Source organism: Fusarium odoratissimum, assembly GCF_000260195.1.
Source record: "Fusarium odoratissimum NRRL 54006 unplaced genomic scaffold supercont1.20, whole genome shotgun sequence".
In the NCBI taxonomy this organism is placed as follows: Eukaryota; Fungi; Ascomycota; class Sordariomycetes; order Hypocreales; family Nectriaceae; genus Fusarium; species Fusarium odoratissimum.
This window is the reverse complement of record NW_022158705.1, coordinates 389,049-406,462: the sequence shown is the minus strand read 5'-3', so window position 1 is coordinate 406,462 and position 17,414 is coordinate 389,049. Positions and strand designations below refer to the sequence as shown.

Sequence of the window (17,414 nt, the reverse complement as noted above, 5' to 3'; positions counted from 1 at the left end):
ATCAGGAACTTTGTCGATCATGGGACAATTGAAACCATAGATGTTCCGAGATCCGCTTATCCTTATCTTAAACAGGTAGGCATCAGCTTATCTACTGGACAAGAGTTGATAAACAGACAATTTGTTGAGCAGTTCGGTCGTCCGATGCTTAGAATGAGCTACAAGTGCTGCTTAATGGCGTTATCTGAGCGGGCGAGATAACAATTGCTGCCGACACCTGAGAGTGGAGAGCTCCCCGAGAGCTACCAGATGCAGACGCGCTACGCATGCGTATGTACCTCACCCGAGCTTGGAGCTCAAGGTGCCTGGCGTGAATTGACAGAGAGCAAAGCACTGGCCAACGTTAAGCCCCGGATGTTTTGGGTGCCTGGTGAGATGATGAGTGAATACCGTGAAATAGCTTATCAATTTCGCATAGTGAATCATGACGTCTACTCTGCCGTGTTGTCTTTCCAAGGAATCGAATCTCTCAAGACCAAAGGTCACTTTAACCCTGGGAACGGACTGGGATGGTGAGGCGCTGCTGGCGTTGGCTTGGAGCGAACAGCGCTTGAGAGTCGAATTGAGACATGGGCATGCTACACAGGGCACGTGCCAGGGACGTCGTCTGACTCGATGGATCAGGCGGATTAGGTCAGTGGGGGCCAATCGGAGCCAAGGCGCTCCCCGCATTCTACGTTTTAGCACTGGGTAGAGAGACACCTGTTTTTGGCTGCAAACACCGCAAACTGGAAGGTACCTGACTTGTTGAAGCTCACCCTGTCTGGGTGGATCTTGGTTTCGGCGCAAGCAGGATACTTTGATCTGCCTGAGGTAGCACAGTGTGAGGGAGCTTGCGTATCCATGATGAACTGTATCTGTTTATGGCTGAGTAACTGTAATGGATCAGCCTTGAGGAACGAATACTCCGTTGAACTCAGAATACTGCTGGAAAATCATGGAAAGGACACCTTATAACTTATGAAGTCTGCTGAAAAGGTTGAATCGTTAGCGAATCAGTGAGTATAAGAGACAAATCTTGCTCTTAACCTTCAGTACAGTGATGTCGTGTTCGCTCCCGTTACCGAGAGCCTATCCATGAGCCATGACTCGAAACAAGGCGGACAAACACGACCGGGTTGTCAGCCTTCGTCAACATGAGGCAATCACTCGCCATCAGTTGACTCTCAAACGATCAGAAGCGGTGAATGGGTACTCGCATAATCACTGTACCTCCTTGACTCTCAGTAAAAACGCCCATAACAGGCTCCTCATCTTCATCATGACCATTCCTCGGGTCAAGACGGCTGAATTGTAGCCCGCCTCGGCCTTCTAGACTCAGTGCATGGCTAAACTCTCACACGGTCCGTCATGAGAGCTAAGAGGTACCTGGCTCAAACAGGTGCCGTTATCGCATTGCCTCGGTGACGGCCATTGGCCCTCTAGCACGTACGCTAAACCATATTCGGTACTCAGCCACTGTGTTATCGCCCATCCTAGCGATGGATGCGTCACACCCTCCTGCCGGGTCCCCCAGGCCCGCTGAGGCAACACTGGAGCTGTCGCACGCTGCTCGTGCTTTGCTTATCTACCCCAGGTGCTGCCGCCATCGCTTCTTCTTCCTTTCATCATCTCATCCATATCCATCATCTCTCTCCCCATCCTTTGAAGTATCGATCTCGTCTGATTCCATCTATTCAGACGGTCGAGGACATCAATTTGTCCATTTGTTTTCTGTCTTTGAGTCGCAGGTAGACCAAACACAAGCTTTGTCGCTTCAGCTTCGTCATTGCGCCTTTCGTCACCATGAAGTCCGCTCTCACCCTCTCTATGGCGGCTGTCGCCAGCGCTGCCTCCTTCAGCGTCGGCACCGTCCACGACAAGGCCGCTCCCATCCTCAGCTCCATCGATGCCGAGACCATCCCAGACTCGTACATCATCAAGTTCAAGGACCATGTTGATCATGCCGCTGCCAGCGACCATCACATGTGGGTTCAGGACACACACAAGCAGGGCGAGACTGAGCGCCTCGAGCTGCGAAAGCGCTCCGTTCCTTTCACAGACAAGACCTTCTCTGGCTTGAAGCACACCTTTGACATCGGTGATGCCTTCAAGGGCTATGCCGGCCACTTTGACGAGTCCATGATCGAGAAGGTCCGAAACCACCCTGACGTAAGTATCTCCGATTATGCCTCATGATCATCAGAAGCTAACATCAACCAGGTCGAGTTCATTGAGCGAGACACTCTTGTCCACACCATGGTCCCTGTTTCCCAGAACATGATCACTGAGGACAAGTGCGACGGCGAGACTGAGCGACAGGCTCCTTGGGGTCTTGCCCGTATCTCCCACCGCAACACCCTCAACTTCGGTACCTTCAACAAGTACCTCTACTCTTCCGATGGTGGTGAGGGTGTCGATGCCTACATTGTTGACACTGGTACCAACGTCGACCACGTTGACTTCGAGGGTCGTGCCCACTGGGGTAAGACCATCCCCTCCGGCGATGCCGATGAGGATGGCAACGGTCACGGTACTCACTGCTCCGGTACTGTCGCCGGTAAGAAGTACGGTGTTGCCAAGAAGGCCAACGTCTATGCCGTCAAGGTCCTCCGATCTAACGGCTCTGGATCCATGTCCGATGTTGTCAAGGGTGTTGAGTTCGCTGCCACCAGCCATCTCGAGCAGAAGAAGAAGGCCAAGGACGGCAAGCGCAAGGGTTTCAAGGGCTCCGTCGCCAACATGTCTCTTGGTGGTGGTAAGACCCAGGCTCTCGATGCTGCCGTCAACGCTGCTGTCCGCACTGGTATTCACTTTGCTGTCGCCGCTGGCAACGACAACGCTGATGCCTGTAACTACTCCCCCGCTGCCGCCTCTGAGCCCGTCACCGTCGGTGCCTCTGCTCTTGATGACAGCCGTGCCTACTTCTCCAACTACGGAAAGTGCACTGACATCTTCGCTCCCGGTCTGAACATTCAGTCCACCTGGATCGGCTCCAAGTACGCCGTCAACACCATCTCTGGTACCTCCATGGCCTCTCCCCACATTGCTGGTCTCCTCGCCTACTACCTCTCTCTTCAGCCCGCTGAGGACTCCGAGTACGCCCTTGCCTCCATCACCCCCAAGAAGCTCAAGGAGAACCTCATCTCCGTCGCCACTGAGGATGCTCTCTCCGACATTCCCTCCGACACCCCCAACCTGCTCGCCTGGAACGGTGGTGGCTGCAGCGACTACAAGAAGATTGTTGAGGCTGGTAGCTACAAGGTCAACAAGGCTGCTCCCTCTTCTCGCGTCGAGGAGATCAAGCACGCTGTTGAGCAGGAGGTCAACCTCGTCTCTGGCAAGCTGACCACCGGTGCCAAGGAGCTTGGCTCCAAGGCCGAGAAGTTCTCCAAGAAGATCCACGAGCTCGTCGATGAGGAGCTTGAGGAGTTCCTTAAGGAGCTCAACCTGTAAGATCTATAATCTTATCACTGGGTGCATTGGGTACACATTATGTTGGGATTACGGATTGCTATGGGTCTTTTTGGTTTGGGTTACATGACATTGATAGGGGCGCTTGCTCTTCTTGATGACCAGTTGTCATCACATTGTGCGCTTGAATGCATGGGTTAGTCTATGAGGCAGGCTAGATTTAGGCTTGCTCAATTACAATACATCTCCTTACTACAAGATCAATCTTCTCCATCGTGATGCCTGCTTTGTGTGCTGTTCATGTTGATGTTGTAATTCTACCTGACCACCGCGGCAAGGCGGGTATCTGATGGTAGGTGCCTTGGTGGAGGCGCTTGTACCGGAGGTAGCGTTCTTTCTCTTGCTGTTGCTCACCTGCGAATAGTTCCTTCCATCTTCAAACAATACAACAGCGCTCCCGTTCCTTCCTTAGGTGTGTTTACCTTGAGTATGTTGAGTCACTCTTTGCCATGTCTGCCATTTCATTCTATCTCATTTGGTGCCATCACCAACAAGGCATCACTCTATCCTTCATATTGTTGTTCTCGAGTCTACAATCAGCCTTCATTTATACCCAACTCTTATTTGCAGTTGCAAATCTGAACATTTATGAGAAATGCTGCGACGTAACAGCTCTCGAAAGAAGAATCGCCGTCCACTGAGTCGAAGCAAATCGACCAACTCTGTCGCCCGCAGTCCCATCCGCGATCTTGAATCCATCAATCCTGCCAGGGCTGAGCGAGATGCGAACATTGCTGCTGTAGTCTCGTATCAGCGAGCTCAAGATAGAGATAGCAGTGAGGGAATGCCACTCCCGCGAGACCCTGCGAGCTTCTACCCCGACAGGAGTGATGGCACTGGCAGCGTCATCAGACACAGCCTTGAGCGGACTGACAGTGCTCTGAGCGTTCATGGCAGTTCAAACATCGCTCGCAAGAAAAGCGTTCGCTTTACCGGGCCGTTAGCTCACCCACGCAGAAATTTTGCATCCAGAGCGAATGGTGGAAGAGATTCTCCGACAAAAGCAACTTCCGCAATTCATGCTTTCGGGAACGCAAACGTCAGACCCTCATCCACGCTGTCGTTCCATAAAGAACGACCAGATAACTTCTCCCTTACCCGACGTTACCTAGAAATGCTGCAGCCACCCGAAACGTGTTACAAACCAGAAGAAGATGCTGCTTCGATGGCTGCATCCTACAAAAAGGTTAGGAAGTCCCGGTCAATGGTGACTTCCTCGCATGCAGAGACAGGGACAATTTCTAGCAAGACCTGGTCTGTAAGGGCTCGCCAGCCGCCTACAGTTCCTCGACGTCTGCCTACGAATAGCGAAAATGAACCGCTAAAGGATGCGATGCCCCCCAATGCCAGTCTCAGAGCTTCTACATCAATGGGCTTTCTCAAAACCCGGCGACGACTGGCGGCGTCACGGTCAAGCAGCCGTGCTGATGATCATGATCTGGCAGTTCAACTTGCCAGAGAGAGATTCCGGCAGATACAGGAGCAAGGTGCGAAAAAGTGTCAATCGTCTTCTTTGCTACGCCCAAAGCACACACAAAGCGAAGGCTCTCCCTTCCGAAAGTCGATGCGCAATAGTAGTAACAACACGGCAGTCTCGACCATTTCTACCTTCTCCGGTTCAAAGCAGAGAGGTATCCGAAAGACGGCGCGCCAGGTATCTCATGGGCTCAGATCACGACTGCGAGGGCTGTTTGGCAGAGGAAAGAGTTCCGAGGACTCAGACCAGCATGAAAAGGAACAAGTCGCGGTGGAGAAGGATTCGGATGCAGAGAGTTGCTTGCAGATCGGAGATGCTGAGTCGACCGAAGAAGCCTCCATGTTTCAGGTTACATCGCATGTTCCTTCCCTGCACGACGTACCGTCCAACCAGCAGCTCAGGTCTCGCAAAGGGAGCGTCGAAAGCTTTGGAGATGGCGACCAGCATATTCCTGACGACAAGTCTCGTGTCACCAGCTGGACGAACTCGATGACAAATACAGTGACAAGCCATGGAACCTTTGGAGACTGGGACAGGCAGCGCCTCTCTGTGATTAAAGAGAATGGCACACATATTCCTTCATCAGTTCGATCGATCGAATATTTGGAGCAGCAAACTAGAGACATGATTGCAGACATGTCGGTTGACAGCGAACGTGTCTACTCAGCCCTTATGGAGCGACTCGCACGCAAGGAGCTGACGGATAGGGTCATGCAGTCTCAACCAGGCTCGGTCAAGTCCAGAGGAACGAACACCGGAGATAATGATGGTCAATCCATCAACAGACAATGGGATTGCTCCACAATTAGGTGCGTCAGGCCTGATGATAACATTTTCAGAGACAACGGCGACCCTTCTTCGCGAAGTTCAAGCTCAACCACTAAGGTCCCCGATTATGAGAACAAGCACCAGCCCCAAACCGGCCACACATCTACTGTCGAACATACGGCTGCATTGAATTGGAGCGACGATAGGACTCACTCTGAAAGCGAGCATACTAGTGTTCTACTCCAGGGCCTGGAACCACATAAGACGATCACCCAGAGAAGCTCTGCATTTTTCGCAAGTCCTTCTTGTCAATCGTTCCGTTCCCCAAGTCCTTATCGGCGCGCTCTCAGAGCAAGCCAGATGAACTCTGAAGACGAACAAGGCGCTTTTCAGGGATCACGGTATCTACATTCGCTATCGACCTTGTGCCTTCCTACGCGTCAAGACAGCAGCCCATCTTCAGGGAAGGACCTGCAGGTGGGAGATACGGAAAGCGTTTACTCTTATGCGGGCGATGATGCAAATCCGGTGCATTCAGCTTCAGAGAACACCGTGGGACAGAATGAGGCCTGCATCTACAACGATCCTGGACCACCGTCAGAGGTACCTGACCGACTGTTATACCGTCAACACCAACGAGATACATCCACGGCGAGTTCTGTAGAATGGAAGACCTGGCTTAGCTCAAAAGTGTCACAGCTTGAAGCACCTTTGACACCCACCAAGCGAGAGAAATGGAACGACGTGCTTCTAACACTGGGCCATGTTAGAGAAAATGCTTCTATGGGATCAACACCTGAGCATTTCGCACCTACGAAAGACGGCGCAACAAATCGTAGCCCTCTGAGCAACGTAGAGGGTAATGCGCAAACCTTTCAAGACGGAGGTAATCCGGCAAGATCAACGCGTCAAGTCTTCATAGGATACGGCGAGAATGCAGCACCGAGTTATAAAGCTAATATTTATACCAAAGAGCGACCCCCATCTATACCGCCCAGGAGCAGGTTGCGAGCGGTGCCATCTCTGCCAAGTGTCGGCTCAAGCGGATACATTCCAGACACAGGTTTGGTGAAGGAGATGCCGCGTATGCGATCACTAAATACGATAGGACGTCTCAATTCGACCCCAGAGGAATCTATCAACAAGAGACGGTCCCGGACACGCGTCACTGGTTGGCAAGGCTCACCAACCAAGTCAAGCCCCGGGGTTCGTGCTCTTACAAATACCCAACCTCCTAGAATCGGATCACCTGCTCTTCGAGGAGACTTTGGCCTGAAGTATCCGATCAGATCTCAGACAATAGAGAGACAGCCGGGAGACACGATGAGGGATCGAGAGTCTGATGCTCAAGCGATGGGTAGCAAGACGATGGTGGACCTGTTTTTGAGTAGCCGACGGAACCAGGGAGATGGTAGAAGTAGTGGATTTGGCAGTTCACCAGCGGCGTTTCTTTAAAGGCCACATGTGTGAGTCGTTGAAGTACATCCGATATGGAGAAGAGCAGTGTTTATTGAAGGAGTGGGCAGTTATGCTGCGGTAGGTCATTAATACTCTTGTATATATCTTAGCTGAGGAGTCATTGACCGCAGGGTTTTCTTTCGTATCAAGACATGTCTTTAGACACAATCCCATTGAGACGATATTGTGAAGAGGTCTCGCAACCATATAGCATTAATTGAGGCCGGATGCTTGAGTCACGCCGTCAATTGAGGTATCGCGAATGCATCTGACGTGAGTCTTGGATGGAGATGAAAGAGAACGTGCATTATTACTATTAGTGTCTACTTATCCTGATCGAGCGGACAGACGTGAACCTCCCAATACTTGGCATACTCCTTGGGAAAACTCTTCTCCCTCTCCTTACTAACCCACTCCCCATACTTCTCATGCGTAACCGCCTCATCCAGCACCCCATTCTCCTTGTTCGTCTTTGTAAACTCCAAGAAGTCCATCGTCACTTTAACATACTCCCCCAGCGCCTTCTTCACATCAGCCGTAGCGCCAGTCGCAAAGTTGAGCAGCAATGGCTGCAGGAGGGGTGCATCGGTTACACTGGGATGCGCCGTTCCAACGCTCGTGAGAAACCATGCCGAACCGACTTTGTCGCGCACGCCGCGTACGAGGTCGAGAACTGTATCGAAGTGAGGGCGGCCAAAGAAGATACTGTGGGTTTTGGACCAGGAGTTGGAGTGCACGACGAGGAGAGGCACGGGAATGTTGGTGTTGAGTTGACCGCTAGACTTGCCGGGGTCGAGAGCAATACCGCCGATGGCGGGATTTGCAGCGGTGGTGTTGGCTGTTTTGAGGGCTTGGAGAGCGCCTGTCGCGCCGTAGGAGTGGCCGTTGATGGTGAGGTGCTTAAAGTCCAAGCGATCCTTCCATCCATCCAATGTACTGCCTTCGCCTCGGGAGCTAGATGTGAAGATATCCTTGCCCTTGCCGTCATTGACATCCTTCAGAACCCGAATAGCCTGCATGATCTCCTCCGTGCGAAACGCAAGCTGCTCCTTCTTGAGCAACGTATCGTTCATAGGCGGCTCGGAAATGAGATCGCCCTCCTTCAAGAGAAACACAGGTCTGTCCTTCTTATTCTTGATCTGGACCATACTACCGGGACAGCTTCCATCGCGATGTTCAAGGGCAGCGATGACGTGGCCCCGACTGGCGAGTTCACCGAGATAGTGCGTGTAATCCGTTCTCGAACTCACAGATCCGTGCGAAAACACCATGACGGGAAACTTCTCCCCGTCGGAGCCCAAGAGTGGTACGTCGACTTTGGCGGGGATCTTGATACTGCCCACGAGAACCCAGAGCGCAAATGTGAAGATGGGTCGGATGATGAAGTTGTTCACTCCCGCTGCGCGCGCATATCCCTCCGCTGTAAGGCTCAGTGGTTTCGGCACCCAAGGATGCGGCGCACCCTTTGATCTGGCGCCCTTAACAGCAGGATAATACACCGTAAACAACACACTCTCAACCTCAAACGCCGGCTTTTTCGTACTCTTCAAAAGCGTCTCAGACAAACGCTTCGGTTTCTCAAGTGGAATCTCCAGATCAATAGCCCCTACGTCATGCGGTCCCGAATAAGCCGGTAATCGTGACGAGAAGAACGGCTGCCATGTAACAAAGCAATAAAGCACGTAAACGCCGATAACAGAGCACGCGACATATCGCCACGTCAATCTCGGACGGAGAACATGTCTAAGATATTGCGCAAACGGTTTTACAGAGGATGTGATGCGTGTGAAGATGCTGGATGGGCGAGGATCGAGCCAGCGCGGTTTAGGCGCGGGTGGATCCATGGTGAGCGGAAGATCCGGGTCGGAGGAGGAGTCTGAGAAGGGGGAGTTGAGGCGGTTGAGTTCGAGGTCGATTGAGTTTTGAGACTGTGGCATTTCTTGAGGGATGAGGATGGGAACGAGGAGGTTATGATGAGGGAAGTGAGGTGAGGTGAGGTGAGGTGAGGTGAGGTGATGCGTTGAGTGTTTCTTGTTAGTGAGTGATGAGGGTGGCGATGACGCAAGCGGGTCTGGTCGCATTCGGCATCTATCGATTGGAGAGGGGGATTATTCATCAACGATAGAGACGATAGACTTTATAAAATATCTTGACATTCAGAACATGACCAGCCATGATGGATTATATGATCTTTAGTGATGGGAAATGACTCTGTAGTATACGTTTGCTGAACCATGGTGAAGACTGATCACCGGGTACAGTGTTGAATACAGTATGTAAGGATCGCATACTGTTTTACGACGGAGTTGAGCAGTCAGGAAATTTAATGCTGAAATGAAGCCTAAGACATTGCTGACTTAAATGTCTATGATGCACAAGAGTTGAAGCGATTAATTGAACTAGTTATCCTGAAGCTGTTTGCAAGATAAACAGAGTTGCTTCGCTGCCTGGCTGCTCACGTTCAACCGACTCACATCTCTTACACGCACGCACAGTAACACTTCTGTAATAGTTTCTCAAATGAGAAATAGTTGCTAGAGTCCTATAATATGATTAGGTAGTTACTGCTGAACAGGTTTTGCAATTTTATGTCTCAGTTGGGTTCGCAGTCTGCTTTCTCAGTCACGTCTGACCAGTATCCCACATGAGTGGAGTTAAACAACACCATATGAGATATGAAACTTCAAGTCATAGTGCTAGTCACTTGGAGTGATGCTGTTTGTAACATTTAACTGGCATTAGAGTTAGAAACTGACCAGAAAGTGAGTGAGAGAGCTGAGTTAGCAAGCATGACCAGGTGTTGAACAAAGAACTGATCTAGTTATTGAAGTTCGAAGAAACATGTTGCAAGGATGGTGGAAGAAGAGAGTTCTTGAAATACGCTCGATGTATCAACTATCATTGAGTTTCCAGCAGAGAAAGGCGTTACAGGAAACAATATCCTAGCCCTCAACTATATTAACATGGACATGCATCCCGTTGCCAAGAAAGTCATAGCTGCCATAGCTTGCGCTTCATACAAACAACACGTACATAGTCTTCACTGTCTGTTAAGAAACCCCTTAAAACTTCTATTGGCGAGATAGTTATGAGGTATGCGGGGACTATGCCTGTAGAAACCCCGGATAGTCACAACTGCAGTCAGAAACCCGGAACATGCTGATGTCATGGTGATGCTGTAGTAGGTGAGTTTGACATATCTATTACAACTCCTTCACCCCAATGAGGAGTAGAGAATCTCAAGTAAAGGCGCAGTTCCCGGGAACAGCACGGTGACTTGAAGGGTGGCCTGTATATACCAGGTTTAGCTATCTCATAAAGTTCATGAGACCCTGTTGACGATCAAAACCTCCAATTATACACCGCCACGCATGACATGTGAGAAACTTAAGTTTACTATGTCGACTATAAACCCGCGTTATTCGCGTCAACGGGCGCGTACAGCACATATCGTAGCATTGCGAGGGTGATGATGGACATAGCTTGCAGTAGTATCACCTGTCACTTTCTCAAACCCTTGAGTTCACAAACTCAAAATAATCTCCGCCCTGTAGCATATGAAAGACGTCAGATTAATCTGGGGCTGATCGGCAAAGTTGTGAAAGGCTGGATGATAACTTATGACCTGAACCCAATACGGATAATATATTACCATCTCCACAGACCTCGGCTTATTTTTACCAGTTCTCGGGATAACACACCGACGATCGACAAGAGACTCTCGCACTCTATCGCGTGCCAAGAAATTACGTCCTCCAGATCGGGTACCACGTAGCTGAACTCTCTAAGCGATCATGTATGTACCCTATCTCTTGGATGTGACCTAGGCTGAACGACATGCGACAATAGTGACACGACTTTACCTTGAAAAACGAAAAGAAAGGTGTGAGGCATATTTGAAAAAGAGAAGAAAAAAAAAGGTATCATGATCATTATTACTTTATGTCGTCCGTGGTATTCCGTCGTCATTCTAAGTCCCAATCATTCCATGGTATCAAGCCCTCCCAAATTAATCCCGTCCCATTCCGTCGATTCGATCTCAGCCCCTCCCGCCAGCCTACACCAATAATTTCTTCAGCGTACCCGTTTCACCGGAACACAAACTGGGACACCTAGTTAGCATTAATCTTAGAGTCCTGTATCGTTCATTGTTACGTTGTTTCTCCTAAGCTGGACACTTGAGAGATGCTGCTTCTTCCGCTTTTGAATCCAGTGCTGCTGTAGTGGTTTGAGGATTTTTGCTGCAATGTTTATGACTCTCGAGTAAAGACCGTATCTCTTGAATTTCGCATTGTAAAGAGCTGATCTTTGATTTGAGGACCGCGTTTTGAGTCTTGTAGTCTTGGCCGCGGGCTGTTGATATCGCGTGATCTGCTTGAAGGGCCATATTTATGTGCAAGTTAATTTTGATGATCGTCAGAAGAGGGATATGGAAAGAGGAAACATCTCCCCCTTTGAAAAGAAACGAGATGAGCGATTAGATATACATGTGTCAGTATCGAATACCTACTCATCAACGATCCCATCCCGGGTTAGCAGAAAAAGAACGCAGTCTAGAAGCCATTTCGGCCGAGTGGCTCACCGAAAGACTCGCATAAGCATGGTGTCATAAGCACTTCATCGACCCCGTTTTCTACTGTTAAGGTCAGACTAGGCGTGCCAGTTGAACCCTGCCATTGGCGTGCGCCCATCTAATTCCAAGGGTTTTTCGATTTAGGTTGAGGGCTGTTTCATCTGTCGAGTCAGGCATTTAGGGATCAGATTTCAAAAGTGGTGCATGGTACTTTTTGAGCCTATAGAGCGATGATCCTGAGATTTGGCGTTCACATCCATCCAACCCTTCTAAAGATAAATGTGGCGCCACTGGCCAATGCCGTGGCACCGGTAAATACAATCAGCGTTCCATATCCTGTTCCGTATCCACCTGCTGCTTGGCCCTGCCACGGCATCCCCTTTATTAACGCTCCACTTAATGGGCCGGACGCTATGTTTCCTATTCCTCGTCCCGCTGAGAGGACGCCTAGTACCATGGCGGGATCAAATGATGTTCCGCTAGTGCGAGTGTTGGAGGGTGTTGATGATACCATTTGCATGATGCCTGTCCAGGCTGATGTGTATGAACCTGCAAAGATGCCGTAGAATATGCAGAAGACATACAGAATGGGCAGGCTCGTTGAGAAGCCCCAGAGGAGAAATGTGCTCAGTGTTGTACCGGCTGCTGAAATCATGAAGCAGTCTGTAACATGTAGCCGATCTGTAAGTGCCCCCATGGCAACGCAGCCAAAGACTGAGGCGACATTGATGAGAAGAACTGTGAGAGCAGACGCAAAAGACCCGGCTCCAAGAGCAGTCCGAGCGTACGACGGGAGATAAATCCCAGGTAAGAAGAAGCCCAAAGCTTGGGCAATGTTAGCCAGTTGATGAAGCAAAAAGTTTCGTCTCAACGCAAAGCCCAACTTGAAAGGATTAATATGCCTCGTCGCGGAGTACGGCAAACGCGGCTTGATGAAATACGCCAACGGCAACGTCAACAAGAACAAAGAAACCGCCCAAATCCTCAAGGTGGTGCGAAACCCATATTCATGCAGAAATTTCTCAAAAAGAAGCGGTAAAGCAAAGCCCGCAAGACCGGTCCCAGACCACATGATTCCAAACGCAAACCCCTTACGCTTGGCGAACCATTCGTCCATGTAAAGGATACAAGGACAGTATGATATGGAACCACCGATGGCGTAGAGAACGCCTTGGGTGAGGATGAGATGAGTGGTGTTTTGGGAGAATGAGCTTAGGGCGAGGGCGATGCACATGATGAAGAGGCCGATCATCGGAGACCAGCGGCTTTGTCTTGGGTAGAGACGTTGAAGGCTCATTGTGAAGGGGAGGCCGAGATACATGATACCCTATGGATGTGAGCAGAGTGTGCTGGAGAGGAGGCGATAGGGCATACCATGGCACAAGTACCGATGACGGCGATGGCTGACGATCCTTCAAAGGGGGCATTGGTACTGTAGTAATCTTGGAATACACCGAATGCGAACGGGAAGCCTATCCAACCAGTCAGTGGATGAATCCAACAAGTTCAGATGAGACTCACCCCATGTAAGAGCCTCAACCATAAAAGAAGCCGCCAAGAACAACCACGCATCCTTCCCGCCATCTACCGGTGGCAGAGAAGAAGCTTCGTTCTCGTGAGTGCTCGTAAGGTCAAGACCCGAAGAAGCAAAGCCCTCTTCACGGCCCGGGTCTTGACGCAGCTCAATCGAAGTTTGGCTCATGACTGTTACAATTCCAATGTTTGGGGTTTTTCTTGGCTTTGATATTCGGGGATTATAAAATTTTCTTATAGAGATGAAGATTAAGTTGGCCGATGATCGGCGGATGCGGATGCGCCCTTGATCTGACATTGACATCGGGTGGCTTTCGGAGTGGAGCTGGGGCGTGGACTACAGCTTGAAGAGCTTATTATTGTGACATTGTCGAACATATGTGTCTTTTATGATATGTTTGAGTAGATCATGGTGTGAAATTATACACACTTCTTTGGTTTTCCTGTGATCCGTAAAGACAGGTTATTTTGTACAAGAAGTGGAAGATGTCTTATGGAGCGAACTTTGACGCTAAGTAGGAACCAAAGATGTATAATAAATAGAAATATATAGCACAATGTATATCTAAATATCACAGAGAATATTCAGTCATACTGATTGCATTGGTGTTATCTCCAACTGAAATGTTGAGTTGCGTTGTCAGGTAAATATGCTGGCTCAGGTGAGGATAGGACAGGGATTTGAAGCTTTCATCTTGTGCGAGAGAAATATTTATACAGGTTTAAAATATCTTAGGATACTTGAGGATAACTTATGATCAACTTAGTGCACTCTTTGATTAGTTTATTCTTGCAGTCTCAAATTTAGTGATGATCGGAAGTCGGTCATACCCATCTCCACTACAAACTCCTCCACCAAACCCGAGATCCGAAAACCGGAGTCTCAATTTTATTCGCTCCTCACCTTCTCCAAAGCCGACAACCCGTCCATTCCCGCCATATCCAGAACCATGCGGTCCAGTTTATCCTGCGAGCATTGCCGGTAAGAACCCTACAGCCCCGTTCAACTAAGCGATTGACCTGTGCGGCTAATTGGGTGTTGTGAAGAAAAGCAAAAGTCAAGTGCGTTCACACCGGAAGTGCACCATGCCAACGATGTCAACGACTCGGAACATCGGGCTGTGAAATCACAAGACCTGTTGTGAGATCTGCCAAGAAAGCTGTGAGGAGAGCTCATGAAGCGGGTTTGGCGCCGAGGCATGATGTCTCGGTGATTTCGAGCACGTCGGGGTTTCAGCCTATACCGAGCCCTGTCTCGTCGAGGCAGACGACTTCATATCATACGCCTGATACTGTGGATGAGCATCTCGCTCGTCTACCGATTGGGATTATTCTAAAGGCTCTGAATATCTTTACTGCCAAGTTCCCGGAACTGAGGATACTGCAGGCATCTGCTTTTATCAAGGAGTATCAAACTGCTCGGTCCAGGGAGAGCAAGGCTTTGCTAGCGACGATACTTGCTATTACACGAAAGCAATGCTCCATTGTCACAGGAGATTGGTTGAGAAGCTTGAAGACTAGCGAATGCTATGCTTCTTATGCTTGGAGTACCTTATCTGATGCTATTCTTCAACCGCCAAAGGTTCAAGTCGTCCAGGCTTTGCTCATCTTGACGCTTTATGAGTGGGGCGTGAGAGAGTATCACAAAGCTTGGATGCACTGCGGTAAATTCATATTTATTCCCAAGGAGAACTATGCTAATGTTACCAAGGCATCGCAATACGCATCATGCAGTCACTTCACAGCTCCCGAGTCAGTCCCCATCCTCTCGACATGTCTCAAAACAACGACACAGACGTCATGGCCATTGCAGTAGAAGCTCGAACATACTGGGCGTGCTTCATCATGGACTGCACCATCAACTCAGGAACATATAACCCGCGTATGCTTCCAATGTCCGAGATGCACAAGCTCAAAGTCCCTCGACCATTGAACTATACCGACTTTGCATTCGGCTTTGACGCAGCTTCGCTCGATCATATTTGTACTGGTGATTTATCTGGACTGGCACAAAGTTTCGAAACGATTGCGACTGGGTTCGACATTTATGCTCAAGCAATGTCGTTTGTTTTTAATAATGGGCGCTGTGCACCGGGTATGTGTGCGCCTGAGAATTGTCCTTGGGTTCCTGGGTCTGCTTGGTCACAGTGTCGGGATAGGTTGGAAGAATGGAGGAAGAGTCAGCATGAGAGGCTTTGCTATCCGCAGCATAGTGTTGTGGTGCACATGACGTTGGGACATGGGGAGTCGTTCATTTACTTGAACATGCTGTACTACTTGAGGTGAGAGCCAAAATCAAGTGGCTGTTGGTGGGAGAGTATGCTAACATTCATTTAGTACGATCATGCTTCATCGAGAATACTTCCCCTTCTTACCAACAGCCGACTTGACACCTCGCGGCCCCGTCGATCCTCCCCTTCTAGAGGCCGAAGCACCACCAGGTTGGTGGGACGAAAGTGCCAGAGAGCTCTTCAACGCAGCTGAACAGATAGCATCTTTGCTCCAAGAAGCATCTGAGTGCGGGATTCCGCTAATGACGCCCTTTTCCGGCTTCTGTGCCTTCACCGCCTGTTTTCTCAATCTCTACGTATTTCGATTTCCCAGGATGAATCTTGACCGAAGCTCAAAGGCTGAGCAGTTGATGAACTGGGGACTAGAGTATTTAGAAGAGTTCCAGAACGCTTGGGAACTAGCAGGAGGCTGGGTAAGGCTCACTCCTCCACCCACGAGTCTAAAGCTAACAGAACAGATCAAAACGATTCAGAACTCATCACTCTTATACAAAAGAGCAACCGAAGACGCAGGACGCTACCGCGGAAGATCAAGAGCAGATTTTGAAACTCTTCACCAATCAATTCATGAATATCGAATTGTCGATAGGTCGGATCAGCATTTGCAGCAGATCAGCCATGCAGATCGAAACTCAGCAAGACGAGAAGAAGAAACTGTGGCGAGCCAAGTTCAAGTGTCGAGTAATATGGGAGCGGCGGTTAATGCTTCGGTACCGGATCCGTTTCCGAATTGGTGGTCTATGTTGCAGGAGGTGGAGTTTACGGATGTTGGCAATTTGTGGAATGGGATGCGTGAGCTATAATCTGGGGAATGAGTATAACATTATAGCTGGGAAGGCAGGAATAGGCCAATTTGGAATTGAGGCCGGGTTTGAGCGAGGGTTTACTACCTTCCTCTCTGTAGAGAGGTCAGGGACAAGGGTTATAAGAATTGCGCATGACGTTACATGACTTTTAGGGGAACAATACATGAGACTGGCTTATACCGAAATCCACGGATGTATCACCAAATCTAGTCTCATGTTGTCGTTTCCTTCCACCATGAGGACATTGGTAGAGCCAACCACTGCCAAGATACTAGCAGAAATCAGCATCTGTTGCATAATTCGAGAGGCACAAAGAACATTTGGAACCCTTCGGACAGATCCGCAGAGTATCTAGCTGATAGCCTGTTCAACTATGCCCTTGCTTCTAAGACGAATATCCGTTGAAACTAATTTTAGATTCAGAAACTCTATCTTAAGAAGCCTGTTGTAAGATCAGTTGAGCGAATCGGTAGCTTTGCGGTAGCTTAATGGTAACAAGGCTTCGTAACAAGGTACGTACCCGAAAAGAAAGCGGAGCCGAAACTTTGCAGTCGGTGGTGGGTAACATCTCGGGTTGCAGATTGGGAAGTTCCGAATCGAAGGGGCGATATCGTACGAGGACACTGAGTCATGGCAGGATAAGAAGCCTGCTATAATATCACGGGCCAGCAGAACTATTTTGAATCTGTGACATCGCGAGTTGTAAATGAGACATACCAATATGGCATTGAAGTCTTGATTGAGAAGCTGGTCAAGAAATTGCATAACATCGCCAAGGGGCCAAGACAGGTTATATCGAGAAATACGCAACGATCACCTCGAATGGAAATATACCGAAGTACTATAACCCGTTTCAATAGCTCAACGGAGATTTAACTCGTCCTGAGATTTAGTTCATGCGGATAATAAAACGTTACATGCAGATCCTGCTAACCTCCGGGCTATTACCAAGGTTCAGAGGTATATCTCACCTGTATCTGTATCACGATGAGCCCCATGCTACCCCAAACTAAGCTTCACCATCGCTTAAAACATCATGTAACGGTCTCCTTCCT

General features: G+C 49.4%; 5 protein-coding genes across 5 annotated transcripts; 3 read left to right on the top strand and 2 right to left on the bottom strand.

Annotated features, from left to right (window-relative positions):
* Positions 1-1,535: 1,535 nt before the first annotated feature.
* FOIG_11047 (cerevisin) lies at positions 1,536-3,657 on the top strand. The gene is made up of 2 exons (XM_031211584.1): positions 1,536-2,151; positions 2,203-3,657. Exons 1-2 carry the CDS (start codon positions 1,786-1,788, stop codon positions 3,433-3,435), a joined length of 1,599 nt encoding a protein of 532 aa, XP_031058768.1. The 5' UTR covers positions 1,536-1,785; the 3' UTR covers positions 3,436-3,657.
* A 159-nt stretch (positions 3,658-3,816) lies between these two features.
* Positions 3,817-7,338, top strand: FOIG_11046 (uncharacterized protein). The gene has a single exon (XM_031211583.1). The coding sequence runs from the start codon at positions 4,049-4,051 to the stop codon at positions 7,151-7,153; it is 3,105 nt and encodes a 1,034-aa protein (XP_031058767.1). The 5' UTR covers positions 3,817-4,048; the 3' UTR covers positions 7,154-7,338.
* Positions 7,339-7,441: 103 nt separating this feature from the next.
* Positions 7,442-9,187, bottom strand: FOIG_11045 (uncharacterized protein). Its single transcript, XM_031211582.1, has one exon. The coding sequence runs from the start codon at positions 9,091-9,093 to the stop codon at positions 7,480-7,482; it is 1,614 nt and encodes a 537-aa protein (XP_031058766.1). The 5' UTR covers positions 9,094-9,187; the 3' UTR covers positions 7,442-7,479.
* Positions 9,188-11,858: 2,671 nt separating this feature from the next.
* Positions 11,859-13,503, bottom strand: FOIG_11044 (uncharacterized protein). Its single transcript, XM_031211581.1, has 3 exons — positions 13,251-13,503; positions 13,104-13,201; positions 11,859-13,056 (listed from the first exon to the last, which is right to left on the bottom strand). Exons 1-3 carry the CDS (start codon positions 13,429-13,431, stop codon positions 11,980-11,982), a joined length of 1,356 nt encoding a protein of 451 aa, XP_031058765.1. The 5' UTR covers positions 13,432-13,503; the 3' UTR covers positions 11,859-11,979.
* A 678-nt stretch (positions 13,504-14,181) lies between these two features.
* On the top strand, positions 14,182-16,738 carry FOIG_11043 (uncharacterized protein). The gene is made up of 5 exons (XM_031211580.1): positions 14,182-14,244; positions 14,310-14,926; positions 14,974-15,544; positions 15,600-15,966; positions 16,012-16,738. Exons 1-5 carry the CDS (start codon positions 14,213-14,215, stop codon positions 16,354-16,356), a joined length of 1,932 nt encoding a protein of 643 aa, XP_031058764.1. The 5' UTR covers positions 14,182-14,212; the 3' UTR covers positions 16,357-16,738.
* Positions 16,739-17,414: the final 676 nt, after the last annotated feature.

Bases quoted from the DNA above. Each gene is read 5' to 3' on its own strand.
- FOIG_11047 (XM_031211584.1), top strand. From the start codon at position 1,786: ATGAAGTCCGCTCTCACCCTCTCTATGGCGGCTGTCGCCAGCGCTGCC. The intron at 2,152-2,202 runs GTAAGTATCTCC...AACATCAACCAG, and splicing joins AGGTCCGAAACCACCCTGAC to GTCGAGTTCATTGAGCGAGA.
- FOIG_11046 (XM_031211583.1), top strand. From the start codon at position 4,049: ATGCTGCGACGTAACAGCTCTCGAAAGAAGAATCGCCGTCCACTGAGT.
- FOIG_11045 (XM_031211582.1), bottom strand. From the start codon at position 9,093: ATGCCACAGTCTCAAAACTCAATCGACCTCGAACTCAACCGCCTCAAC.
- FOIG_11044 (XM_031211581.1), bottom strand. From the start codon at position 13,431: ATGAGCCAAACTTCGATTGAGCTGCGTCAAGACCCGGGCCGTGAAGAG. The intron at 13,202-13,250 runs GTGAGTCTCATC...CTGGTTGGATAG, and splicing joins GGTTGAGGCTCTTACATGGG to GCTTCCCGTTCGCATTCGGT. The intron at 13,057-13,103 runs GTATGCCCTATC...TCACATCCATAG, and splicing joins TCATCGGTACTTGTGCCATG to GGTATCATGTATCTCGGCCT.
- FOIG_11043 (XM_031211580.1), top strand. From the start codon at position 14,213: ATGCGGTCCAGTTTATCCTGCGAGCATTGCCG. The intron at 14,245-14,309 runs GTAAGAACCCTA...GGTGTTGTGAAG, and splicing joins TTATCCTGCGAGCATTGCCG to AAAAGCAAAAGTCAAGTGCG. The intron at 15,545-15,599 runs GTGAGAGCCAAA...ACATTCATTTAG, and splicing joins AACATGCTGTACTACTTGAG to TACGATCATGCTTCATCGAG.